This window comes from Thunnus maccoyii, chromosome 9 (genome assembly GCF_910596095.1).
Source record: "Thunnus maccoyii chromosome 9, fThuMac1.1, whole genome shotgun sequence".
Classification (NCBI taxonomy): domain Eukaryota; kingdom Metazoa; phylum Chordata; class Actinopteri; order Scombriformes; family Scombridae; genus Thunnus; species Thunnus maccoyii.
Window position 1 is genome coordinate 6,986,620 of NC_056541.1, and position 22,270 is coordinate 7,008,889.

Here is a 22,270-nt window from a genome sequence, read left to right on the forward strand (position 1 = left end):
AGCAATAGTACTGTCTCTGTAGAGTTGACTTGACTCTCAAAAAAATAGTTATTTTCTCAAAACAGCTTTGTTCAGTGAGTTCAGTCACTTTAAACTATGTAACAGCAGTTAAAATGGGTCCGAAAGAACAACTGGGGTGCTTTTATTTTACTTTAATGCTGCACAATATACAGCCTTGAATTAAAAAATGGTATCAAACATATGGGTAAAAATATCAGATAAAGCCACTCTTGGTCCCACTGTAAACAACACAGTTATACTCAACAAATTAAATCTTAATCGGAGCCGTTGTGAGACAGTGAATAACAGTAGCACGTCCGAAGCGGAGGCTGCAGTGGTTGGTAAAAGCTCTGGCATTGATTTGAAGTGGCTGGCTGGGCACAGAGCTTGTTATTTTTCTGCAGGCCTGGACGCCGAATGTCCTGAACTCATATTTATGATTTATGTTCTGTAAGTGGAGGAGTCAGTCTGGGCTGTTTATTATAAAGACGCCATACGTGCAGCCATAAGCGGACCACTGATCGATGATATCGATTGAGATTCGAGTAAAGAACTCTCACAACAAGGTTTTAAAAAAAAAACACACCGAACAGGGAGGTACGTAATGTTCAGGATCATGAAGTTTGGTGTCGTCTGTGCTGTTCTGACTTTTACTCTTTCTGCCTCAGGAGTCAAAACTACCCACACACCACAATAAAAAGGGGAGAATTTAAAAAATAAGCCAAAAGCTGATTAGTCATGGTAATTAGCGTCAGATGTATTGGCCCCAAAAAAACATGGATACAAAGAGAAACTGATAAAAAAGGTACAAAAAGAGGCCAGTTGATTCACATCATGCTGTAAATCCAGTCCTTCAGTGAGCTGGCATTTAGGAGAATAGATGTGAAGCCCAAACTACTCCAGGGGTGCTGAACAACGGGCAACACTTTACTGTGACCTCTGTTCTGCCTATGTGCAGGAGAAAATATCCAACTGTGCTCGATGTCTAAATGTAACATGACCTTCAGCAAGTCGCTGTCATCATCTTCTTTGTCCAAAGTGTTGTTAAGAAAATCTCACAAATCAACAGAAGAGTGGATGTTTCCATTTCTAAGATTGTTCATTTCTGTTTTGGTTTTCATTTTGAGGACATCATTAAGACTAATCAATTAAAACCTGGTCTGAAACCAAGAATCTACAAAGGACATATGATTAGTGACTGATAGTGAGTCCCAGTTTCACACTGCATACTAATGGTATACATATAATTTCACAATAAACTGCAGTTAGTATACTTTTCAAGGTTTTTTTACTACTTGTAAGTGAGTCAACAGATGTCACAGTGCAACCTTGGGATGCCACCTGCTCATTAAACCTTACAAAGAGAGAGTGAGTAGCTTTCCAAAGATTTTTGTCTTCCGAGATCTTTTGCTTTTAACAATTTGTTTCAATGTTTTGCAGCTGTGGGTGGCTTCTTTTGTTTCCATTGTTTATTGCAGCCCCCTAACTACACACTCAAAATTCAAGTGGATTTGGAACATGCATATTGGGTGTACTTAATAGGGCTGCAACATCAGAAAACACTGACCAATTATAATTTTCAAGAGCCCAATGTGGCATCTTCAAATTCCTTGTTTTAGCATCATTCTAAAACCCAAAGATGTTCAGTTTACCGTCATATATACACATTGTCACACTATCATGAGACAAGGAACAATGATTTATTGACTTTCCAGTGTGAATGCACTACATACTCCAAACCTGCTTAGAATTAGTGTGCAGAGAGCAGTATGGAATTAGGACACAGCTTATGTTTACAGTATGTAATCACTGCATAAAATGCAAGCTGATAAACTGGACAACATCCCAGAACCTTGCTGTGCTCCTGCTTAGCATATATGACTAACAGAAAGAACCAGACATCAGACAGGAAGGACCTCCGCAGTCTTTTGTTGCGGCTGTACCTTAAGGTCAAAATGAGCGATTTGTTTGGAGTGCAGGTAGTAGACTCCGTCCAGGATCTGCTTTAGGAACTGAGTGGCTTCCTCCTCGCTCAGCGACTCCTTCTCTGCCAGAAAATCGAAGAGCTCACCACCGGCCACACTGGACGAAGAGAGAGGGAGAAAGAGAGAATTAAAATGCGAGATCTCTCAGATCAGAGCCAGCTACAAATCCCTGCTTAACGGAGCTGAGCTCTTGTAATCTAATCATCCTGGTGCATTAGAGTCGGACCAATTTACACATCCCGAGTACATTTTAACCAGCCCTGGTCTCAATAAAAAGATTTAGGTTGTGTTTAAATAATGGAAATCATATATTAAAACAACAAAGGAGAAGACGTGGAAAAAGGAACATGCCCGGCGTTTGAGCTACGTTTGTGTTATTGGAATATTTGAAGTTATTATTGAGTTATTACATCTTTATTTCATCTTGAATTGACGAGAGACCTTGCAAGTAAGAAAATATTGGGGGGAAAAAACATTCCGATCCATGACATTTAATAAGCAATACTGACCCAGACCAGTTTGAGCTAGTTTCTGGGTAAAGGATATCCACCACTCTATCTCATGAAAGGCTGAAAATCAACTCAAGCTGATTCAGTTTTTTGATATCACAGCTATCTTGTATCAGAATTTAATTATATTGTTTCTCATTAAATCCCCTATTTAAGCCAGTTTATATCAGTATCAGCGCTCGCTAATCGCTACAATGACATGAGCCTCCATTTTATCAAATCCAAACTTTCAAAAAGGTCTGTTTGGGTCCATTTCACATCAGAACTGAAGATCATTTAATAAAACCATGACGTGACTCAGCATATGAATATGAAACTACTACAGTTGTGATTGAGAGGAGCAATGAGAGATGTGAGGATAAGAGGGAGATAAGAAAGGGAGAGACAGGGGAATGAGAGAGAGTGGAGGATTTATTATGGCCACAGTGTGATGAAGTGAGTGAAAGCCTGCAGTGAAAAAGCAGAAGAGAAGAGAGGAAGAGTGCAGATAACTGTAATTACAGCCACGCTTATCCAGTCTTTGAGCATTCACTCAACCATCCACACATACAAACATGTGTTTGTCTTACAATATATGTATGTGAGGAGACAAAATGACTCCCAGGTCACAATTATTTGAAAAACTATTTCAATTTAGTAGCCAATAATGTATATCTATTCAAGCATAATTGACAAAAAACATTTTCATGAAATTCTTTGTCAAATCCAACATTAATTTCTTTGAAAAATGTTTATTTTCACATTCTTGCACAGAAATTATCAGCAACCAATGCTTTCCATATTTTAAGCAGATATAGAAGCACACACACACACACACACACACACACACACACACACACACACACACACACACACACACACACACACACCACTCCTTCAGGGAGGAAACACCAGACCAGCTGCACAGCTGGGACCTCCACCCCCCAATAAACACCCACTCCATATCCAGGATGTTTATTTCATTGTCTGCTTCAGTGGTTAACAGCATGTTAACACATATTCACAGACAAGAAAGAAGGTTTCTGCCCGGACATGTCACCTCCGTCTCTTGTCTGACTGGTCGGTGAATGTTTCAGGTCAAAAGGACAGAACCGGTCACAGAACACAGGAGGAGGATGTGGAGGACAAAGGGGTACAACCTGAAGCCAAATACTCATATTTTTAGCATCCAAATTTTGAGTTGTTTTACATGCCTCAGGCTGGAAACATTGAATCACAGCATTATGTCACCTCATCTGCTTTGAATGCTAACCAGGTGTTCTGGTGTTTTAACTTACATTATAAAGTGACAGTACATAATACAGACATTTATTATCTCAAAAATATACCATCTACTGCAGTAGATGACCTTCATTAAATCAAAAGAGAAAAATCATTTCTCACAGCGTTTAGCATTTTGTAAGAGTCAGTGTCGGACCATGTGGCAACTACCTGTCACTTCCATTACAAGAGTCATAAGTAGAAGTCACAACTTAATGATTGTCTCATCATTATCTTCCTTCGTGTGGACTGTCAGCAGCCATACAGCAAAGCTTGGCATTGACACTGAGTCATTGCCTGCCTGCTAGCTTAACTTAAACCACTTCTTAAATAAATATGACTCATTGTATATCCTTAAGTAATGAATGCTATTTTAAAATCAGTTCATATTTTGGGTTATGATTGTTAGGGCCCTTTCAGCACCGTGGCAAAAATGCAAGCTTTCTTATTCACTTCGGTGCTTTGGTGCAGTGTGGTTGTCACTGTAAGGGGCTCTGGCAAAAATATGCAAGGTTGTCCATCAAAAAAGTTGTCCTGGCTCCGTTTTTGTCAATGCAGCTGCATCCGGCGAGGTATTGTTTTGGCCAATCAAGAATATGCAGGCACCCGTATCAGGTCAAATAACTTGTAGCACATGTAAAGTATCCTCGTCATCATTTCTTGTTTACCTCACGAGCATCGAGACAGAGGAGAAAATTACAGCTGCTCTGACAACTGTAGTCTTACGATCAAAAAATCTAATCTAAGAAGTATAAACTGCTGCATCAAGTGTTCGTATTTAAAACATCTTCAAACTACACTTCCTGGTTCATATTCTACCACAACAAGTCCACATAGTCTACCTGACATAACAAACATCTCATCATATGAGTTCCTTTGGAGGAATTTGTTGGTTGAATGCATCTCTCTATAAATATTTGACATGAATAAGTTTAGAAATCTTTGGGATAAATAACCTTGACCAGACTGGTATATATATCAAATATTATAGCTTCTTTAAGCTTATTTAAACATGTATCTCACGGTGCCACAGCACTGTACCATGTTTTTCTGAAGACATTCTGAGGAAGAGTTATACTGACACCAAACTTTAATGTAGGCTTGTGCTAAAGAACCCCTGTCACAATCCAGCTAAGGGAGTGTGCCAAAAACGGAGTCTTGCAAAAGGTTAATTACACAAAATCTGTCATTTAAATTTAACTTGACACAGTTAAACAATGCAGCGTGGAAGTGAGCGATATCATCAGTGAGAGCAAAGCTCGGGAGTGTGAGATACAGTATGTGCTGTGGAGGTGTTAAATGAGCCAAACAACATACAGGACGGATACCAGCTGGAAGTGAGGGAGAGCTAATGGATCGGTCTTTATATAAACTTTGGGGGGGTCGGGCTGATTGGGTGAGACGCATCACCGATGACCCTCCCAAGTGAGCTGTCTGAGCCTGAACACCTCAGCCCCTAACCCGATCCTCCCTGGAAATACAGCATTACAAACCAAGACCACCAAAGCAAACTTCCACAGCTGTTGTATTCATCATTGACCATCCAATCACGAGCAACTTCTACAATCCTGGTCAAGGTATAAAGAAAACAGTTCAGGCCAAACCTGACATTAAAAACAGTGACAGAAGTCCATAAATTATCAAATAACTTGCAGAATAACATGCAAAACATTTCATGGCTTTTATGAGATGAAGACAATGTCTCAGCTGACCTTTACTGGCTCAGCATACGCTTTCCAGCAGCTAGTGGTTATAACACCTAGCTTAAAGCAGTAATTGGGCTTAGCTCAAAATATGTGCACACACTGAATCAGTAACCGTCTAAGTCTCAGGCCCACTTCTTCATCCTCTGGGCTAGCGATGCCCATACAAACACAAATTGATTTGATTAGCTCAAAGGTAAAGAATATCAATAGATCTTCCCAAATAATTCACATGAATTAATTTCAGCAGTGGCTTTACACGACAATGAAAACTTCCTGCTCTTCAGCAACTGTGTAAAACTACATTCATTTACATAGATCCACGTAGCAGCAAGATTTACATGTTATAATCTTGATCAACTGGAAATTCATGGATTTTTTACAGGTAACACTGTAGGTTAATGTTCAAACCTGTTCATCTGCTGTTACCAATAATCCTGAGATATTTGGTTAGTTGTTTCATTAACATGCTCGCTAGCAGTCCAATGACACACAACTCCACTAAAACTTTACCTGTTCTTGTTATGGCTGCCTTGGACAGTACTGAAGTATACATCAAGTATGTATTATTGCAAAGCAAATGTACTGTATACTATGGTTAGACTGGGGAGGTTGTTGAAACACTGGGTCATTTCTGTTTTCTAACAGAATCCAGTCACATCTTGTGAGCTCAGTTTTCAACAGATATTGAGCCTTCAGCTGGAAGCTCGACCAATCTGTGAACTACGGGGGTGTACAACTATTTAAACTGGGCATTGAAGATACTTCAGCATGACTATGCAACTTAATAACCTATTTCTTTACAGACTGGGAATGACATGCAATAAAGGTCTGCTGCTGGAACTGAACTGCAGACATCACATTTGCATGATATGGGTCTTGACCAGTAGACTACCAGGGTGCAACCTCAATAGCCTATTCAAAAAGACATATTTCAGGGGACACAGTGAGTTATAGGACAGCTTTCCTATTGAAACTCAATTTAAGAGTCCATCAAGTGGTGCATTAGCCCCATCAGGAGAAGGACGGGTTCACGTTGATGTCTCTTGGAACAAGAGGAAAAAAATAAAATTAAGTTCATACAGTAGATGTGCACCATGCTCTGATTACTGACAGCTTACTTTAGCATGAACTTTAAACTAAATTTCAATTCTATTTTGTCTAAAACATCATTCAAACTGAATAATAAAGTTAAATGAAACTAATTTTGTATTTGTCTGAGCAAAGCTAATGGTATTACTTTAAAGTCGATTCAGTCTTCATTATCCTGATTTTAAAAATCTTTATGTAAACAAATTAATCAAGTCTATTAATCAAAAATATAGTAATTATTATCTTTAGCCATGTGTAGTGTAGTGACCTGCTCTACCAGTTGAGCTGGAAATGAGCCACAGACTTATTATTCACACACGCGTTGTACCGTGTGCCTGGTTTTGTGATTGTTATTTCTTCCATGCGATTCTATGGTATGAGATCACTGGTCAGGAATGTTGTCAGACGGCTGCAGATGTGAACGTCGCGCTCGTTACTGCTGGCTTTAAGGTGACCTAGTAACTGAGGTGTACGCTCTCTTTTTAAGCTCATTTGTTCTGACTAAGCGTGTAAGCCGAATACTTGTTATGTAAACATACATAATCTTGCAGTGTTTTGTGTTAGTTCCATGTAACCTGCTCAAACTAGTCTGACTGGTGAATAAAAAGTGGCCCTGTGCCACTTATCACTGCTGAGAAGTTACAGCTACAGTCACAGTTTATCATCTATCTCTAATACAGTCAGAATACTGGTCACTACAAGGACCTGTCACCATTACTTTAGTTAATTTAATGTGGATCTGAACTGTTTTCTTGACAGTCTATGACAGACTTTTTTTATAAGATGCTTGTATACTGTATGTTTATTTTGAAATTTCATACTTTCAAGACTGTAATAATTACAAATTGCTGGATTATTCTCCACTATTTCAATGTATATCTCTCTCCATACAGGCAGAACATATCATTGATCCTAAATAAGGTTATGTAAAAAGTCTGGAGTAAATAAAAGTGAGAGAAGAAGACGCAGACAGACTCACAGCTCCAGGATCAGGATGACCTCGGCCTTGTTCTCGAAGACTTCGTGCAGCGTGATGATGTTGGGGTGCTGGATTTCCTTCAGGATGTTCACCTCGCGCTCGATGTCTTCCCTCGTCACCCCTCGTCGACTGGACTTGCTGCGCCGCTTCTTGATGAACTTGGCGGCGTACTCCACGCCTGTGATCCTGTGCCGACATCTTCTGACCACCGCGAACTGACCGCTGCCGAGGGGGGGAAAGGGAAGAAGAGCGTCAGAGGTGCATCTAGTGCTGAGATATTAGTACTGAGTGATACTTTCAGGTTAAAACCCTACAGTGTGTAAACAGTGATTACTATCATAAACATCAGGGTTTTATCATCTTTCTTTTTTTCTTTGTTCCACCTGCATATCTCTAATTTACAGCGGGAGAGCTGAGCAGAGTCAGAACTCTAAATGTGTATCTGCGGTGGAGAGAAACAAAGAGTATCTGTGCATCCCTATGAAATACTAAAAAAACACCTGCCTTCGCTCTCTGCAACCCCTCATAATCAGTTTGACAACAGTGTGTAAATTATAGACGGGCAGCGCAGCCCTCGCTGTCAGCCGACACACTGATAAGATTCACAGCTCAGCATAATATCAACACAGCTGACAAAACATCCAAGCAGTAATCTGATCTCTCCACACACACACACACACATCTACTGTATGGAGCCGTTTTGTAGGGCAGCATAGACCATCACTGATAAAATGCACCATTTACCACGATAAAGTTATACAAATTAGTCTTAGAGTACACAGATTACATAAAGTTAGGAACCAAAGCTGGGTAAAAACGGAATCAATCATTTATTACGGTAAAGCAGTTTGTTAAAAGTATTCAACTTTCAGACAGGGATGACATCAGAGTTTGTCTACACAGTTCAAACTCTTGTACTTCTGGAGAAGCTTATATGTTGGGCAGAACTGAGGGATTATGGTTGTGTTTCAGTATTATGGATTATATTATGTATTGGCTGCAAAAGTACCTGCGTTTATAACTGAGGATTAATCTTCAGCTGCAAATGTGATTTAAAACATTTTAGCAAGTTGTGTGTAAAATATATATGATTTCTATGATCTGAAAAAGCAAAATTTATTCATACTTTTCTAGATAAAACCTAGGAACTAGGAAGCTGTATCAATTAGTTGATTAAGTATTTAATCTGCAAGAAGTAATCAATCTGCAAGAATTCTAATCATTTAAGTCATCATTTTAAGCCAACTTCAGAGAAAAATACCATAAATTCACTGCTGCTAGCTTTTCAAATTCCTGGTTTTCTGTATCCTTTATCATAGTAAACTAAACATCCTTGGGTTTTTCCAATTTTAAGATTTGAACTTGGGAAACTGAGTGGGGCTTTTTTTTTTGGAGACTTGATAGTCAAGCAGTAGGAATAGGTTCCCATGTACCCGCATGACATTTTTTGGTAACCAGTTTTTTCTTTTTAGGACCATAATGGTGTCTAGTTAAAATTTTTTGCCAAGGTCATGGGTCATGGGGGTTCTTTTGGCGGCCATCTTGAATTGATGTCCATGCTTGTGTTGAAAAAAAAACGTGACTAAAAAAACAATCCTAGTTTAATGTTGCAACAAAAAGACCCCACTGAGGTTTGATGCCTTATGAACTGCAGCCAGCCTCCGTGTTTGTGCATGGAGCAGCAATATGGCAAAATGTTCCCTGCTGAGATAAACTCACTCTTACCAACAAATGTCTAAATCTATGATTTGGTTCCCACAACAAAACATTTTATTTTTTTAAGAAAGCTCTAAGCTCCGAGTCGTACGTGGCAACTCTCACACCTGCCCAGATGTTATATATTCTACAGTGTTAACAGGCTGCAGCAGAGATGGCCTTAGATAAGTGGAATTAAAAAAAAAAACTATGTGCGAGCAGCGTGATTGCTGAAGTGCACACACAAGCACTTTTACTGTTTAGCCAATCCAAATGTGGTGGTGAGACTGCGTGACATTTAAGTGTGACAAATAGGTCTATCTATGAACGACACGGGAGCTGTTATGGAAATTCCACCATCATGTTGCCGTGCGGCGTTGATGTTGTTGTATGCTGCTATCTGACTGGATAACGCTGACTGCACTGTCACTCTACCCAAGTACCGCCAGAAAAACCACTCGGAGGGGATAGCAAGGACACTTGGCTGAGGGCTGTTGACGCCTCCGCCGATTGTGCCTCCTCCCGGCCCTGGCAATCATGAAGCACTTAGTGTACCAAACAACCACGGAGGGAGGAAGAGAACAAGGGAGTAAGGGGGTGAGAGAAAGGAGGAAAACGAGAGAGAGAGAGAGAGAGTGCCACATTCTGTCTAATTTTTTTTAAGGTTTCCATGGCCAGATTTTCACGCACATTTACGGAACAGAGAGGAAGCTATCTGGCAAAAACTCCCTCTGCCTTGGCCACAATAAAGAGAGAGGGCCCTGTGCTGTCATCTGACTCCCACAGTCCTGCCAAGACTAGAGAGCACAGTTGTCAGGAAGCAGTTTAGTAATTTAGCTATATGTCTCCCGCTCTAATACTCTCTCTACAATGTGTCTTCCGATATTTAATGAGTAAAATGCAGGATCCAAACTACAACACTGCCAGCTGCAGAGAGGCTTTAAAAGAAATAAGGCAACAGCAAACTCCCTTGGGATGTATCACTAACAAAAACGTCACCTCGTTCTGACTCTGGACTGTAGCCCGTCTCTCGGGCTGATCGGTGGAGTCTGAGGTCAAGACCGCATTAATGTGAACGAATCGAGAAGTTTTCTGCTAAAACAATAAAAAGATCTGAATATTAAATGTCTTTGATCCCTTTCCACAAACATGGTAATCGGGTACTCAGACTTATCATCAGGGCAAAGCTTGATTTAATTGCCTCTAACTGTATATGATCATTTACTTTTATGTTTCTAACAAAGCTGAAATCATTAGTCTAGTTTACTTAGTTAATTTAAGAAAAATATAAAACATTCATTGCTTCCAGCTTCTCCCATGAGAGGATTTGCTTCTTTTCTGTTTTATATTGTTGTTAATCTAATACCTTTGGGGTTTGGACTGTTGGTCAGACATGAAAAGCAATCTGAAGATGTTATTATAAGCTGATAAGTCATGGTTATTTTACAACATTTTAATTTTATTGACTAAAATCACTGACGTTAAACTCAATAATGAACCAGGGATGCTGATGTCACTGATATGTCTAAACAAGGCAAACAATAATTCTTACTTGATGAAGCCGATGTTACAGCTCTGGATATATTCTACATTGATATCATGATAAACCACATAATTCTGACAGTCATAAATTTGGAGCTGAACTACTCGCTAAACGGAACGACGGCTCTTTAAGGAAGCGACTCGTCCTGCGACCGAGCCGGAGACACGGAGCGGACAATAGTGGAGAGAAGACAGAGCTGAGGACGAAGGCTTTCTCATGCTAATGACACTTCCACCCCCATTCAGTCTGACCTCACCGTATTGTGGTTCCCACCTCCGTGCGGATAGAATAGGATTTGATCTGTTTCTTCCAGACAAATTGACAGCAAGGCCTTAGAGAGCCGTCGGTCGCACTGTGTACATGTAATTTAATACACACACACACACACACACACACACACACGACTCCATAATCTGTATTTAAATGAATGAACACCTGGTACAGACACACACACACCTGGCTGGATGAAGTCACAATACACTGGATGTTATCATCGCTTTAGCTACAAATGCGCAGCTGTAAAAGTTGATGAGAGAGATGAAGATGATGGCTGATGATTATATGTTTGGGCTATGAGCTTTAAAAAAGTACTGTGAGTACTGTGTATTTGCAGTGGTTCATATTTTTGGCCAATAAAAACTTTGCCCTTTTTTTTTATAAACATAAAGTATTTTGCAAGTTCAGCAGATACAAAACAAATTACGTAACATCATATGACAAACCGCTGAAACTGGAAAAGTAGGAAATTGGCACCTGATGAAACTTAAATGCCAACAGTAACAACAACAAACCATTCGATATTTTTCAACTTATTCATATGCTGTCAAATTTTCCACTGCTGTAAGCTCACGCAGAGGAAAAGTCTAATCTGTAAAGCTGTGTGGGACTCGGTGTGAAAATACTGCTGAGGATGAGAAAGGAAAACACAGCTGATTTCCTGTTCTTGATTATACACCATCTGTGCACTTTTTGAAAACATCATGTGACTCTCGAAATGTTACTGTTTGCTTAACTTGTCCAGTGAATGAGCTTATCCATAAAAAAAACATACATGTAGCAGTGTTTTCTCTGGATTAAACTACATCTAAAGGTGGTGGCGTCTTCTGCAGGAGGGCTCGATGAGGGAAAGTATGTTGAAGAACAGTAAAAAGCAATCATGGGTGAGAAATGTACAACTGTTGGACTCTAATGTTCAGCACACACACAAAAAAGTCCTTTGCACACACACACACACACACACAAAAAGAGAACTGATTCAGACACTTGAAAATATTATGTGTGATATTTTGTAAGAGCTCTTATGCTGCCTGACAGTTAAATAGGCAAGTGAAGCCTTGTGAATACAAACACTGAAAAGTTCACTGTTCAGTACGACTATACCTCAATATCAGTAAAGAGTTCTGTGAATTTCCAAAGGTCATATCATCTATTTTTAAGGGTATGACTGATTATAGAACTATTGATGTGTGATTAGGTTTTTTACAGTGCTTAACAACTTATGTACTGATGTTAATAATTCTTGTTTTGACTGAGCTACACAGAGAAGGGAAACTTGAGTTGTAATAAGGGAAGTGAAGGAAAATACCTTGAATAGTGAATGACTGTAGATTAAAGTTTTCTTGTAAAAAAGGTTTGTTTACATTCATTGTTAATCCCCAAAGCACTTTATGTGTATCCTTGAGGTCTAAGAAACGGGATGGATGAATTTGCTTCTTTATAAAACCTTTGCAAAGCCATTTTTTCTTCAAGGTTTGACACCTGCATTGTATACATCCATGTTTACATGCAAGTACTCTTCTTCTTTAATGCCTCTGTTAGCATATTGCTTACTACAACCTGTAGAGTGTGAAACCATTGACAGGACTGTGTGTGTGCAGAAGACAAAGAAAAAGAGGACATACTCTTAAAAAAAAAAAAATGCTCCATAGCTCTACCAGAGGTCAAGAACTCCACAGGGTCCCTTTAAGGCATCAGGTTCTGCAAGATAATATATTTACAACTGCAGAAACGTTGTTGACGCTATCAGCCTCAACAGACTAGTGAATAATCATTTGTCAACATATGTTATGGTTGAAAAAATATGAAAAATATGTGCTGCTGTGCCGCAGACCACCAGAGTTGTCCAAAAACTATTAAAACATGTCAGTGAGCCACAGTGTTGTTCCCTCAGGGTCTGAGCATGTTAGTTTGTTTAGAAATTGCACCAAAGACTAATAACTATAATCATGAATCTCTGCAGAGTAGTTCTGTGTACAGCAGGCACCACTGCGGAGCCATTTCTACATAAACTACTTGTATATTCTATCTGGTGTCTTTGTTTTTATTTATTTTGATTGTATTTGATTTTATTTTCTTTGACTGCGAAGCACTTTGTGACTGCTGTCTGTGAAAGAAGCTATATAAATAAACTTTGTTTGCTTTGCTACAGTGCCTGTACTCTTCATAGCTAAACAACACGTCACCCGGTGCAACAAGAAATTTCCAGTCATCCGTTTAAAAATGGATATTACGCAAACATAACAACGATAACAGCTAAAAGATGCATCGAGAAAACAACTGCCTGTTTTTAGTGATAGTTTTAGGGTATGCGGAAAGCGAACCGCACCTCTGCACTGCTTTTATTTCCAAAGCTTTCCCACTGTACTCACATAAAGAGAGAGGAAAGAGAGCCCACCCTTAGTTAACAACACCAGCTGCACACACATACAAACAAGGGGAAAATGGCAGCGGTTCAAATGAGCTCTCTGTCCTTAGTGAGGTGGTGGAACTCCAAAAGCTGCTTTGAAAATTAAACACCCTTTCCCTGGATGAGTTTCACTTCCTGGGAGCTGAGACTTACCCTTTAAAATGTAGGATGCTAAGAGCTACGTTAACAGGAGTCAATGTTAATGTGGTGGATTCTCCTTGCTGCAGGATAGACCCCCATCCCCTTTATGTTTACTTACTAGTAGAGGCTATCTGGGAAATCCCTCTCATCCTCTGGGGATGTTCAGGGAGAGCAGTGACTTGCACGAATGCTGCTGAATAAGCGCAAGGTTGGAGCAGAAAATAACGAGCGGGCCGTGAAGAAAAAAAAAACCCTTCCTGGGAATCACTGACAAACACGGGACTGTTTTTCAAGAGCAGCTCTCGAGCCTGTTTAGTGCAAAAAACCCCAGATAGTCTGTGGTATCAAATTGCTCAGTCCCCTTTGTTGTGCGTAAAGCAAAAGACAAGGCTTCCAAAGCTTTTGGCCTACTTGTTTCTATAAAGCAACTGGAGGGGAGGAGATGATAGGATAGGAAGGGAGAGCAGGTTGGGAAAGCAGAGGAGAGGTTTGTTTGTGTCTATCGGAGCTGCCTGTGTGTGTGTGTGTGTGTGAGAGGCTGCCTCGCGTTACTTAACACCGCTGGCTGGAGAGTGTTTATCTCTGGAAAGATACTGCGGCAGTTAACAGATTTATTGCTGCGTGTTTCTCTTTTTCCCTTCACGTTGTAGATCTGGGTGACAATAACAGCTCAGATGTTACCTCAGGTTAACGAGACGCCAACCTGCCTGTTGAATGTACACACACGGAAAGGCGGTTGCGTATACAAAAGTACAAAGTAACTGACCCTCCTTCAGCTGCTTCTTAAAAACAGACCTGCTCTCGGTCGATTTACATGCAAACAGCCGCATGGAGGCCCGAGTTAAGAGCATCTGTTCAGCCTGTGCGAACACAGCAAATTTGATTTTTATTTCTGCTGAAGTGTTGATTTAAAGCTGTAGTTGAAGACAGGCCTCAGTATTAAAAGCACCGTGCTGGAACCTCCTTTAGAGACTTGCTCACGCTGCAGATATTAAATCAAACGCTGCTGCAAAATACTTACTGCAAGATGTTTGGAAGAGAAGCATCTGTTGAATGAATGTAATGCAATGTAGAGCTGAACTGATGTGTCGATTAATCATTTAGTTCAATCAACAGAAAATTCATTGGCAGCTTTTTTGATGATGGTTTTTCAAGGCACAAATGCCAAAATTTCCCAGCTCCAGCTTCTCAATTATGATTATAATTATGATTTGCTGCTTTTATTTGTCTTATGTAATAGTGTCGTTGGGTTTCGGACCGTCGGTTGAACATAAGCCTGAAGATCTCGGGCTTAAGGATATTTTGATGCACGTTTTTCACTGTTTTCTGATGTTTTATAGACCAAAAATTCACTGATTCATCGAGATAATAACTGGCAGATTCATTGATTAGGTCCAGGTTGCAGCCTTAATGTGATACAACTCATCTTTCAGCAGCACAGTTCAGTAATATGCCACTGTAGGTAGTGCAATATTTTATTCCTCATAAAACATGTTGTCTGACTTTTCATATTTGATGCTTCCCTCAGAAAATCTGGCTGAGGTAAAAACATCTTGTCCTGTTGATGTAGTAGGAATTAAATATAAGTAAAGATTAGAGAGAGCAGCTTTGGCATGGTACGGTAAGGTCTTCTAGCAGGTTTCACTTTCATGAAAAGCAACAAACAAGACGGCTTTAAACCGAAGAGATGCCATGCGTTGTAAGTCCGCTCTGTAAGAAAACCGACCAGCGGACACTAGTGAGCTGTCAAATCAGTGCGGTCTCGCCCGGATGACCGGTTGATCTTAGTTAGAGCTTTCTGCTCTGACTGGGAGTCTGGCCTTGTCAAAATGAGGCAGCGATGGAATGATCAATGTACAGCGGTAATGAGAGACAGAAAGGCCTTGTAAACAAAAGTCAGTGAAGTGGGGAGTGGGGTATGGTGAGGAATATGTTTGATGACAGTGTGTAATGTGCAGTAAATAAATCAGTCTGAACAGAGCAAGGAGCTGTAGATGGTTTCTATATTACTACTTATGCATTTCTATACTTAGAGTACATTTATGATTTTTAAGTATTTTTATGGTGTGAACTCGTACACACCCAGAAGCAGAAGCTGCTGCAGCTCTTTTATAGTGTGTTATAACTGCTGACTTCAAGATAAAAGATAGAGATTAGGAAAATAACCTACATTTAGCGACCAATGATAAACTGGACGGTGATTTAACAATAAAAAAAATAAAAAAAAAGGCATTCACAATAACAAAATACATGTGCCAAGACTCACAGTAAAACAATGAATCACGTGCACTGCTGTAATGTTCATCATCAATTTAAATGGCTATTAATTCATAAAGAACTGATTTATAACCACACTTTTTTTATTTTTTTTATTTTTTTACAGTGGCTTATCATTTCCTTTAACACTCAAGTAATGAGGAAAGACTTGCTGACTACATCAGGGTCACTTCACTGATTATCACCTCTCGAGTAGATAGCAGGAAGTAACTGGTTATACTACAGTTTCATCAAATCTGACAGACGCTCTGTGGTGCAACTGACCTACATGGGTATCAGACATTATGACATTATGGCTCTGATGCCACTAAATGAAAAGTGTTACTACTCGAGCCGAGACAAAAAGTCACTGAAAGGAACTGTCTTATTTTTCTATCGGTGCGCTGTGATGTAATTCACCGATCAGTCAAAACATATGTCGTAATTAACACGAAATGATCAAATAGTTTTAGCTTTAATAAGTAGACACGAGGTTGTGTTGAAAAAGGCAGCTTCCTCTGTGAGAGTGAGGTGATAACAAGCTCAGTCTGAAGCTGAAGTCGTCGACGCGGGGTGTCTGGCACAGCTTGGGCTGACAGCAGCTTAAGATGACACACGTACTGCTTCTTTTTCTCAGACACACACACACACACACACAGACAACTACCTGCTTGGAGAATCTCTATTTTCCCCGGCTGGAGAGAAGATTTCAGCATGTGCTCCTGCTGGCTCTAAAAATCTCAGTTGCAGGGATTATGCATCAAATGCAGAAAATAAACCCTGGTGTTTTACCAATAGAAGCGTTTTTTTTTTCTTCCAGCCAGACAGTGCATGACCAAGCCTTTCTCTAAGACCGGGCTTATGCCGGGTCTGGACGGTATTAAATGTAAATCATTTACTGCAAAAAAAAAAAAAAAAAAAAAAAATCGAATATCAAAATAATTCCTACAAGGACAACGGGCTGGAAAAGGAAAGTGAGATATTCATCCCTCTAATCTTTGGCCTCAATCCTGCCATAATCCATCTATACATTACAGTCTTTTCTATAGAGCCTACGGTCACGGGGGTATAATGCATTGTGTTCCATAACATCCTTACACCCATCAAACACAACAAAGGATAAGAGAATAAAAAAAGCCCTACTAGCAACAGGTTGTCAGCACAGTGCAACATGTTATTAACACTGCGCTATATATACATGTAAAGATGATGGCATTAAACACATGTTTCAAGCTCTTTTCAGAGCAGTATCTGACCCATCACCTTTCCCTTTCAATTTATCTATGCTTCTATTAGTGATGGGTTTAACTTCAGCCTGTTGTCACAACAACTACTGAGCCTCCAGTATATTGAGCAAATCCACTGCATGACCTTGTTATCCTTATAGTAGCATATCTTCCTTTTGTTCTAATCATTATTTTCATGAAAGATTATTCTGTTTATTAATCAATTTAGTCTATACAATGTGACAAAATAGTGAAAAATGACAACCACAAGATACCAGAGACCTGACATCCATAACCCAACGATATTCAATTAACAAAGATATTAAACAAAATAAGTAGAACATTTTTCCTTAATGACTTTAACGATCATCAGAATAACACAACGCAATTCCTAAACTGAGCAGCGTATTCAAGGTCTTTATTTGATGTAACTTTCAAGAATAGGAAACATTGTCTTTGTGCTGCACTGGCCAGTTCTACTTGGCATATCATCTCCTTCCACTACTGTGAGCCAGCTATTGATCGGCTCTGTGTACTACTACTGTGAAATAGGAGAGGGTGCTGAAAAGCTGAAACGTGTTAAGTACAATAGCAGGCGGGCTAGCGGAGCTTCAGGAAGGCGCTCACCACGCACACAAGTCCCTGTCAGATCTGATACTGATGCATACGGACTGATGAAGGATGACACACACACGCGGGGAAACACAATGGGTGTGATCACACCGACACTTTGGTTTCCTTTGGCGTGAACCGCAGAGGAAGCTTGCTTTGTTCCATTTTTTTGTATTTTGTTCATTTTGGTTAATGCTGCCTAGTAACAAGCGTACCAGACAATGAATAAAGGCACAAGAGCAAAGTAAATTTTATGTTTCTCAAGTGTTTTTGAAGACCTACCACCAATAGTACTAAAATAGTATTAGATTATTATTTATTTATTATACTATTATTAGCATCTGCTCAATTGTCTTTAGCTAGCGGTGCCATTTTTTGCATCCCGGTGTACACTGAGTGTTATCCCTACGATAACCTCAGCAAATACCTAATCTACACTGCTGCCTCACATCTGCCTATTAAATCCGCTCTATGGACTGACATACTTTCTAGAGATGGTGCAGTGAAAGGGATTTGATGTCATTAAATACAGGTCTACATTTCAGGTTGGCTATCACAAGCCATCTGATAAAAGTGAGGCACTGTGTTCTGGCATGAGTCTCCATCCCCGGCAGCTTTGTGACAAAGCAGCTTTTATGCAGCTCGATGATTGGCTGATGGGATCAGTCATCACCATGTCAGCCTGGTGGTAACGAGTGGCAGGCTTGACATCTCTATACAAACCAAATCGTCACACAGTAACCCCTGGCTAAGTGAGTGGAATACACTGTATATATAGTATTATTGGATTATTTAAACTCTCAAGCATTAATATCAGTATTATGGGACCAGAAGGGAGAGTGACGGTTATATTTTGGCATTGAAAATAAAATTTGGAAGCAGATATAATATAAATGTAATATAAAAAATAAAACCTGAACTGAAAAAGGAAACACTGGCATTCAAACACTTGTATTGAAAAAAGTTGCACTGAAAAATAAAACACAGCCATTAAAAAAAAATTACAATCTTATTTTATTTTGATATTTTTTGAATCATGTTTTTCAATATCAATCTTCAGATTTTTTTCTTCACGTCTTTTTTCAGTGACAGGTTTTTTTTTTAAATTACGTTGTCAGTTTTTTTTCAGTTTCAACTTTTCGTCAGTGTTTTGGCGTAGAGAGGTGGACCTACATTACCCAGCATTCCTTGCGGTCTGACAAAGATGTCCGAGAGTGATGGCATCATGGTGGAGATTTTGAACCACGCTGTTGTAATTTTCGCTCTAGGACTGTTAATATGTTACTTTATTAAGATATAATATTTTTTCCATTTAGATTCCTGTTTGTAAATCTGCTGATCAGGATAAAGTGCTTGAATGTTCCCACTCTAACTAAGTTTGCAGAACAGCAGCTAGTGTCAGTGTGTGTGGTTAAAATAGAAAAGAAAATTAGCAACCTCACTCCTGCTTATTGGGAAAAGACAGAGAGCATAGAAAACAGTAAAAATGTTATGAAGAAATGAAATGGTGTCGAAAGGTTTTTACACATCCAGAACTATGTTAAAAATATCAAATATACTCCAACTTAAAAAAACTGGCAGAAAAACCTTGCACTGAGAAAGTGAAACACTAATGAATGTTCATTAAAACACACTGAAATGTATAAATACAATCCCCTTTCATTAGCACTGAGAAACCGAAGCCAGCTACTCCATTAGTTGTTCATTGGCGTTCTGCCTTTTCACCTTGCAGGGCATGACCGTGACTCTTAAGTGTTTCCATACTTAGAGAAGAAGCATCACAGTCAAACTCATCTGCCAAACTGTCATAGAAAAAACACAGCATCCGTCAGCTTTTATGGACGTGGTGATGAACTTGAGGTTTGAACAGGACTGCAAAAGTAGGGGTGTAACGGTACGCGTATTCGTCCTGAACTGTCACGTTTGCTATAGAGTTAAATGAACCAGGGATATTCCGTTACAATACCATTACACTATTTTATGCATCTTAAAGAAAACTGAGGCTATACTATACAAAACACTTTATTAAAAACTTTGCATACGTCTTTATAAGAAAACTTACACTATACTATACTAAAATACTTTGCAAATCTCCGCTGGTTGCATCTGGCAGTTGTGGTGGCGTTGCAGCAGGAGCTTGAACACCCACATGCCCCCAGACACACGTGGCAGATATCTGCACTCTTCTAGTAATAAATGAAATCATTAGATTATTAATACTGAAGTGTGAACAGCATTTTATTGTTGTAGCTGTTGGAGGTGGAGCAAGTTTAAACTGCTTTATAAACAGTTAAACCATAAATCTGTTGTCAGCAGGTGTCCTGACCCACTGCAGGAAACAGAAAGGTTGTTTTCCTTTTTCCACCGCAGCACAATTAAGCTGTTTCAGTGATAGTTTTGGCTAATGAGCCATTGTTGGATGTTTACATTTTTCAAAATAAAAGACCAAAATGTTATTTTCTACCTTTATTTTTATTTTTTTCTGCTGTACTGAAATTGTACCAAACTGTGAATTTTGTGTACCGTTACATCCTTCTGCCAAGTGTTTTGGATAACATGAAAAGAACAAATGCTTACTGATAAACCTTGGATGTGCAATGGTGGGTTTTGCTTTTCAAAATCAGAGATTAATATTTCATGGGGATAAAAATCATCTTTGCTGTTTTGCTGCCAAATTGCTTGGCACTTAAGAGAGCAAAAACAAAGTGAGAGTGAAAGAAAGAGAGCAGTGTGTGAAAGTGGGAAATGGCTCAGCTTCTGTGTGCGTCATATTTTACCAGTTATTCTGTTGAACCTACCAATTCCTCATGAAAATCTTTGCAATGGCTTTTAGTTCTGATATCTAGTTCCTTCTTTGTTTTCATCTGAATTCTTTCCATCCCAATTGAACAACCACAAGACTTTTTTTTTTTTCCAACAATATACCCCATTGAGAATCTGGGTCATGCCACATGAAAGGAAGGGAACTAACAATCTTTATTTTTTGTGTGAGGTGTCGCTTTAAATGTGCCTGGTCACTGCAATTACAGTCCTGCTTCTCTAGTTAATTGAATTGTCTTTGGCTCATGAGGGATGAATAAAGTCTCAGTACGCTGCGAACCGTCCTTTGGCAGATTCAGTGTCCAGATTCACCTCATCAGTCTGTTCCTCTGGCAGCAAAACTAGAGATGATACATCTCTGAGCACTTCCTCTACTTCCTCTATTCTCTTGACACTTGTTGGCTGTTTATGTAGTGGAGGAAGTGATAAGTATAAATGACAAAGAAGATAAAAATCAGAACAGTAGCCACATACTGCAGACAAATTACAAACGGTACTACTTGCCCGAACCCTGTGACGTTTCCATTCTCTGCTCTGAAAAGTAGGCCTTCAGTTGATCAATTGATTTTTTTTTTTTTTTTAGCAAAAATGTCCAACACAAGTTCAAGCTGCTTTTCTTTGTTTACAGTATGTGTAAATTGTGCCATTGCTAGATTAAGCAATAATGAAAATAACTGTTAATTGCAGGCCCAATGTATTCCACACTACATGTTGTCAAAATCCAGTTAAACCATTAAGCTGTCATTCTTCTGCTGATAGGTACTAAATATTACTGCTAAAGGTTTTTGGCTACTTTACTCTTACACATTATGAATCATTTTATACTAGTTCTAATATATTTTCAAGCAGTTTTTTCTTAATATATTGTAAAATGTCACCTACTGAAGTATCTTCCTAAATGAAAACTTCAAAGTTTGTCCAACGTCTGAACCAAACTCAACAATGATGGCTAATGGCCACAAACATCCCACAAGGCAACAGAGTTCAAAACAACACATATGCAACACAAATGCCTTCTTGTGCTCTTTAATGGATTAATGCACAGCAAAGACACATAACTCCAACAGTTCAGTCAGAGGCCGATGGATAAGAAGACTGGTTTTCATTGGTTTCATGCGCCTTTCACATCAGTTTTAATCTACTCATCTCTTCCCAGTCGCTTCCGACCACATTCGGGCCAGACCACCGAACCCTAAATGCCACCGTCTCTGCAGGTCAACCGCTGACGGAGAAGCAGAAAGGATGCTGCCTCTCCGCTGTCCGATATGATTCAGTGTGAGAACTCCCCGTGGAGGCCAAGCTTTTCATTAGCATGGAGCGAAGTGTGGGAGGGCGGCTCAGAGTGCTCCCTGCCTACCCATCTTTAGTGTGGGCCACAAACTGCACCGGCAGAAAAACATTATGCAACCGCCATGCCATTGTGTACAGCGGAAGGGTAACCATGGCAACAGGATTCAGAGACTAAGCAGAGGAAGGAAGAGTGTGGTAGATAATCCTGGGTTGGTGTTAAAAGAGTGTGTGTGTGTGTGTGTGTGTGTGTGATTGCGTACAGATATGATTTTTTTGTCGGGATGTTCCAATAGAGTCATTTTTATGGCATAGTGGCCACCCTCGGTATTGCAAGATCACATGATGCACACTGTCCCAAAAAAACTTTATTTATCAAAATTGATATTTGGTTTGCAGCTTGTGCATTTCATTGGGATTTTCAAAATAAAATCTGAATTAAAAAAAAAAAAAATAGCAAAAATGTTTTCCCATAT

General features: G+C 39.5%; 1 protein-coding gene across 1 annotated transcript in view; it reads right to left on the reverse strand.

Annotated features, from left to right (window-relative positions):
• dapk1 (death-associated protein kinase 1) overlaps positions 1 to 22,270 on the reverse strand; it is a 76,134-nt gene that overhangs the window by 38,338 nt on the left and 15,526 nt on the right. The window contains exons 3-4 of the mRNA XM_042421238.1: positions 7,529 to 7,750; positions 1,944 to 2,082 (exon numbers count right to left, since the gene is read on the reverse strand). Coding sequence (XP_042277172.1) covers positions 1,944 to 2,082; positions 7,529 to 7,750 — 361 coding nt within the window. The remainder of the gene's footprint in view (positions 1 to 1,943; positions 2,083 to 7,528; positions 7,751 to 22,270) is intronic.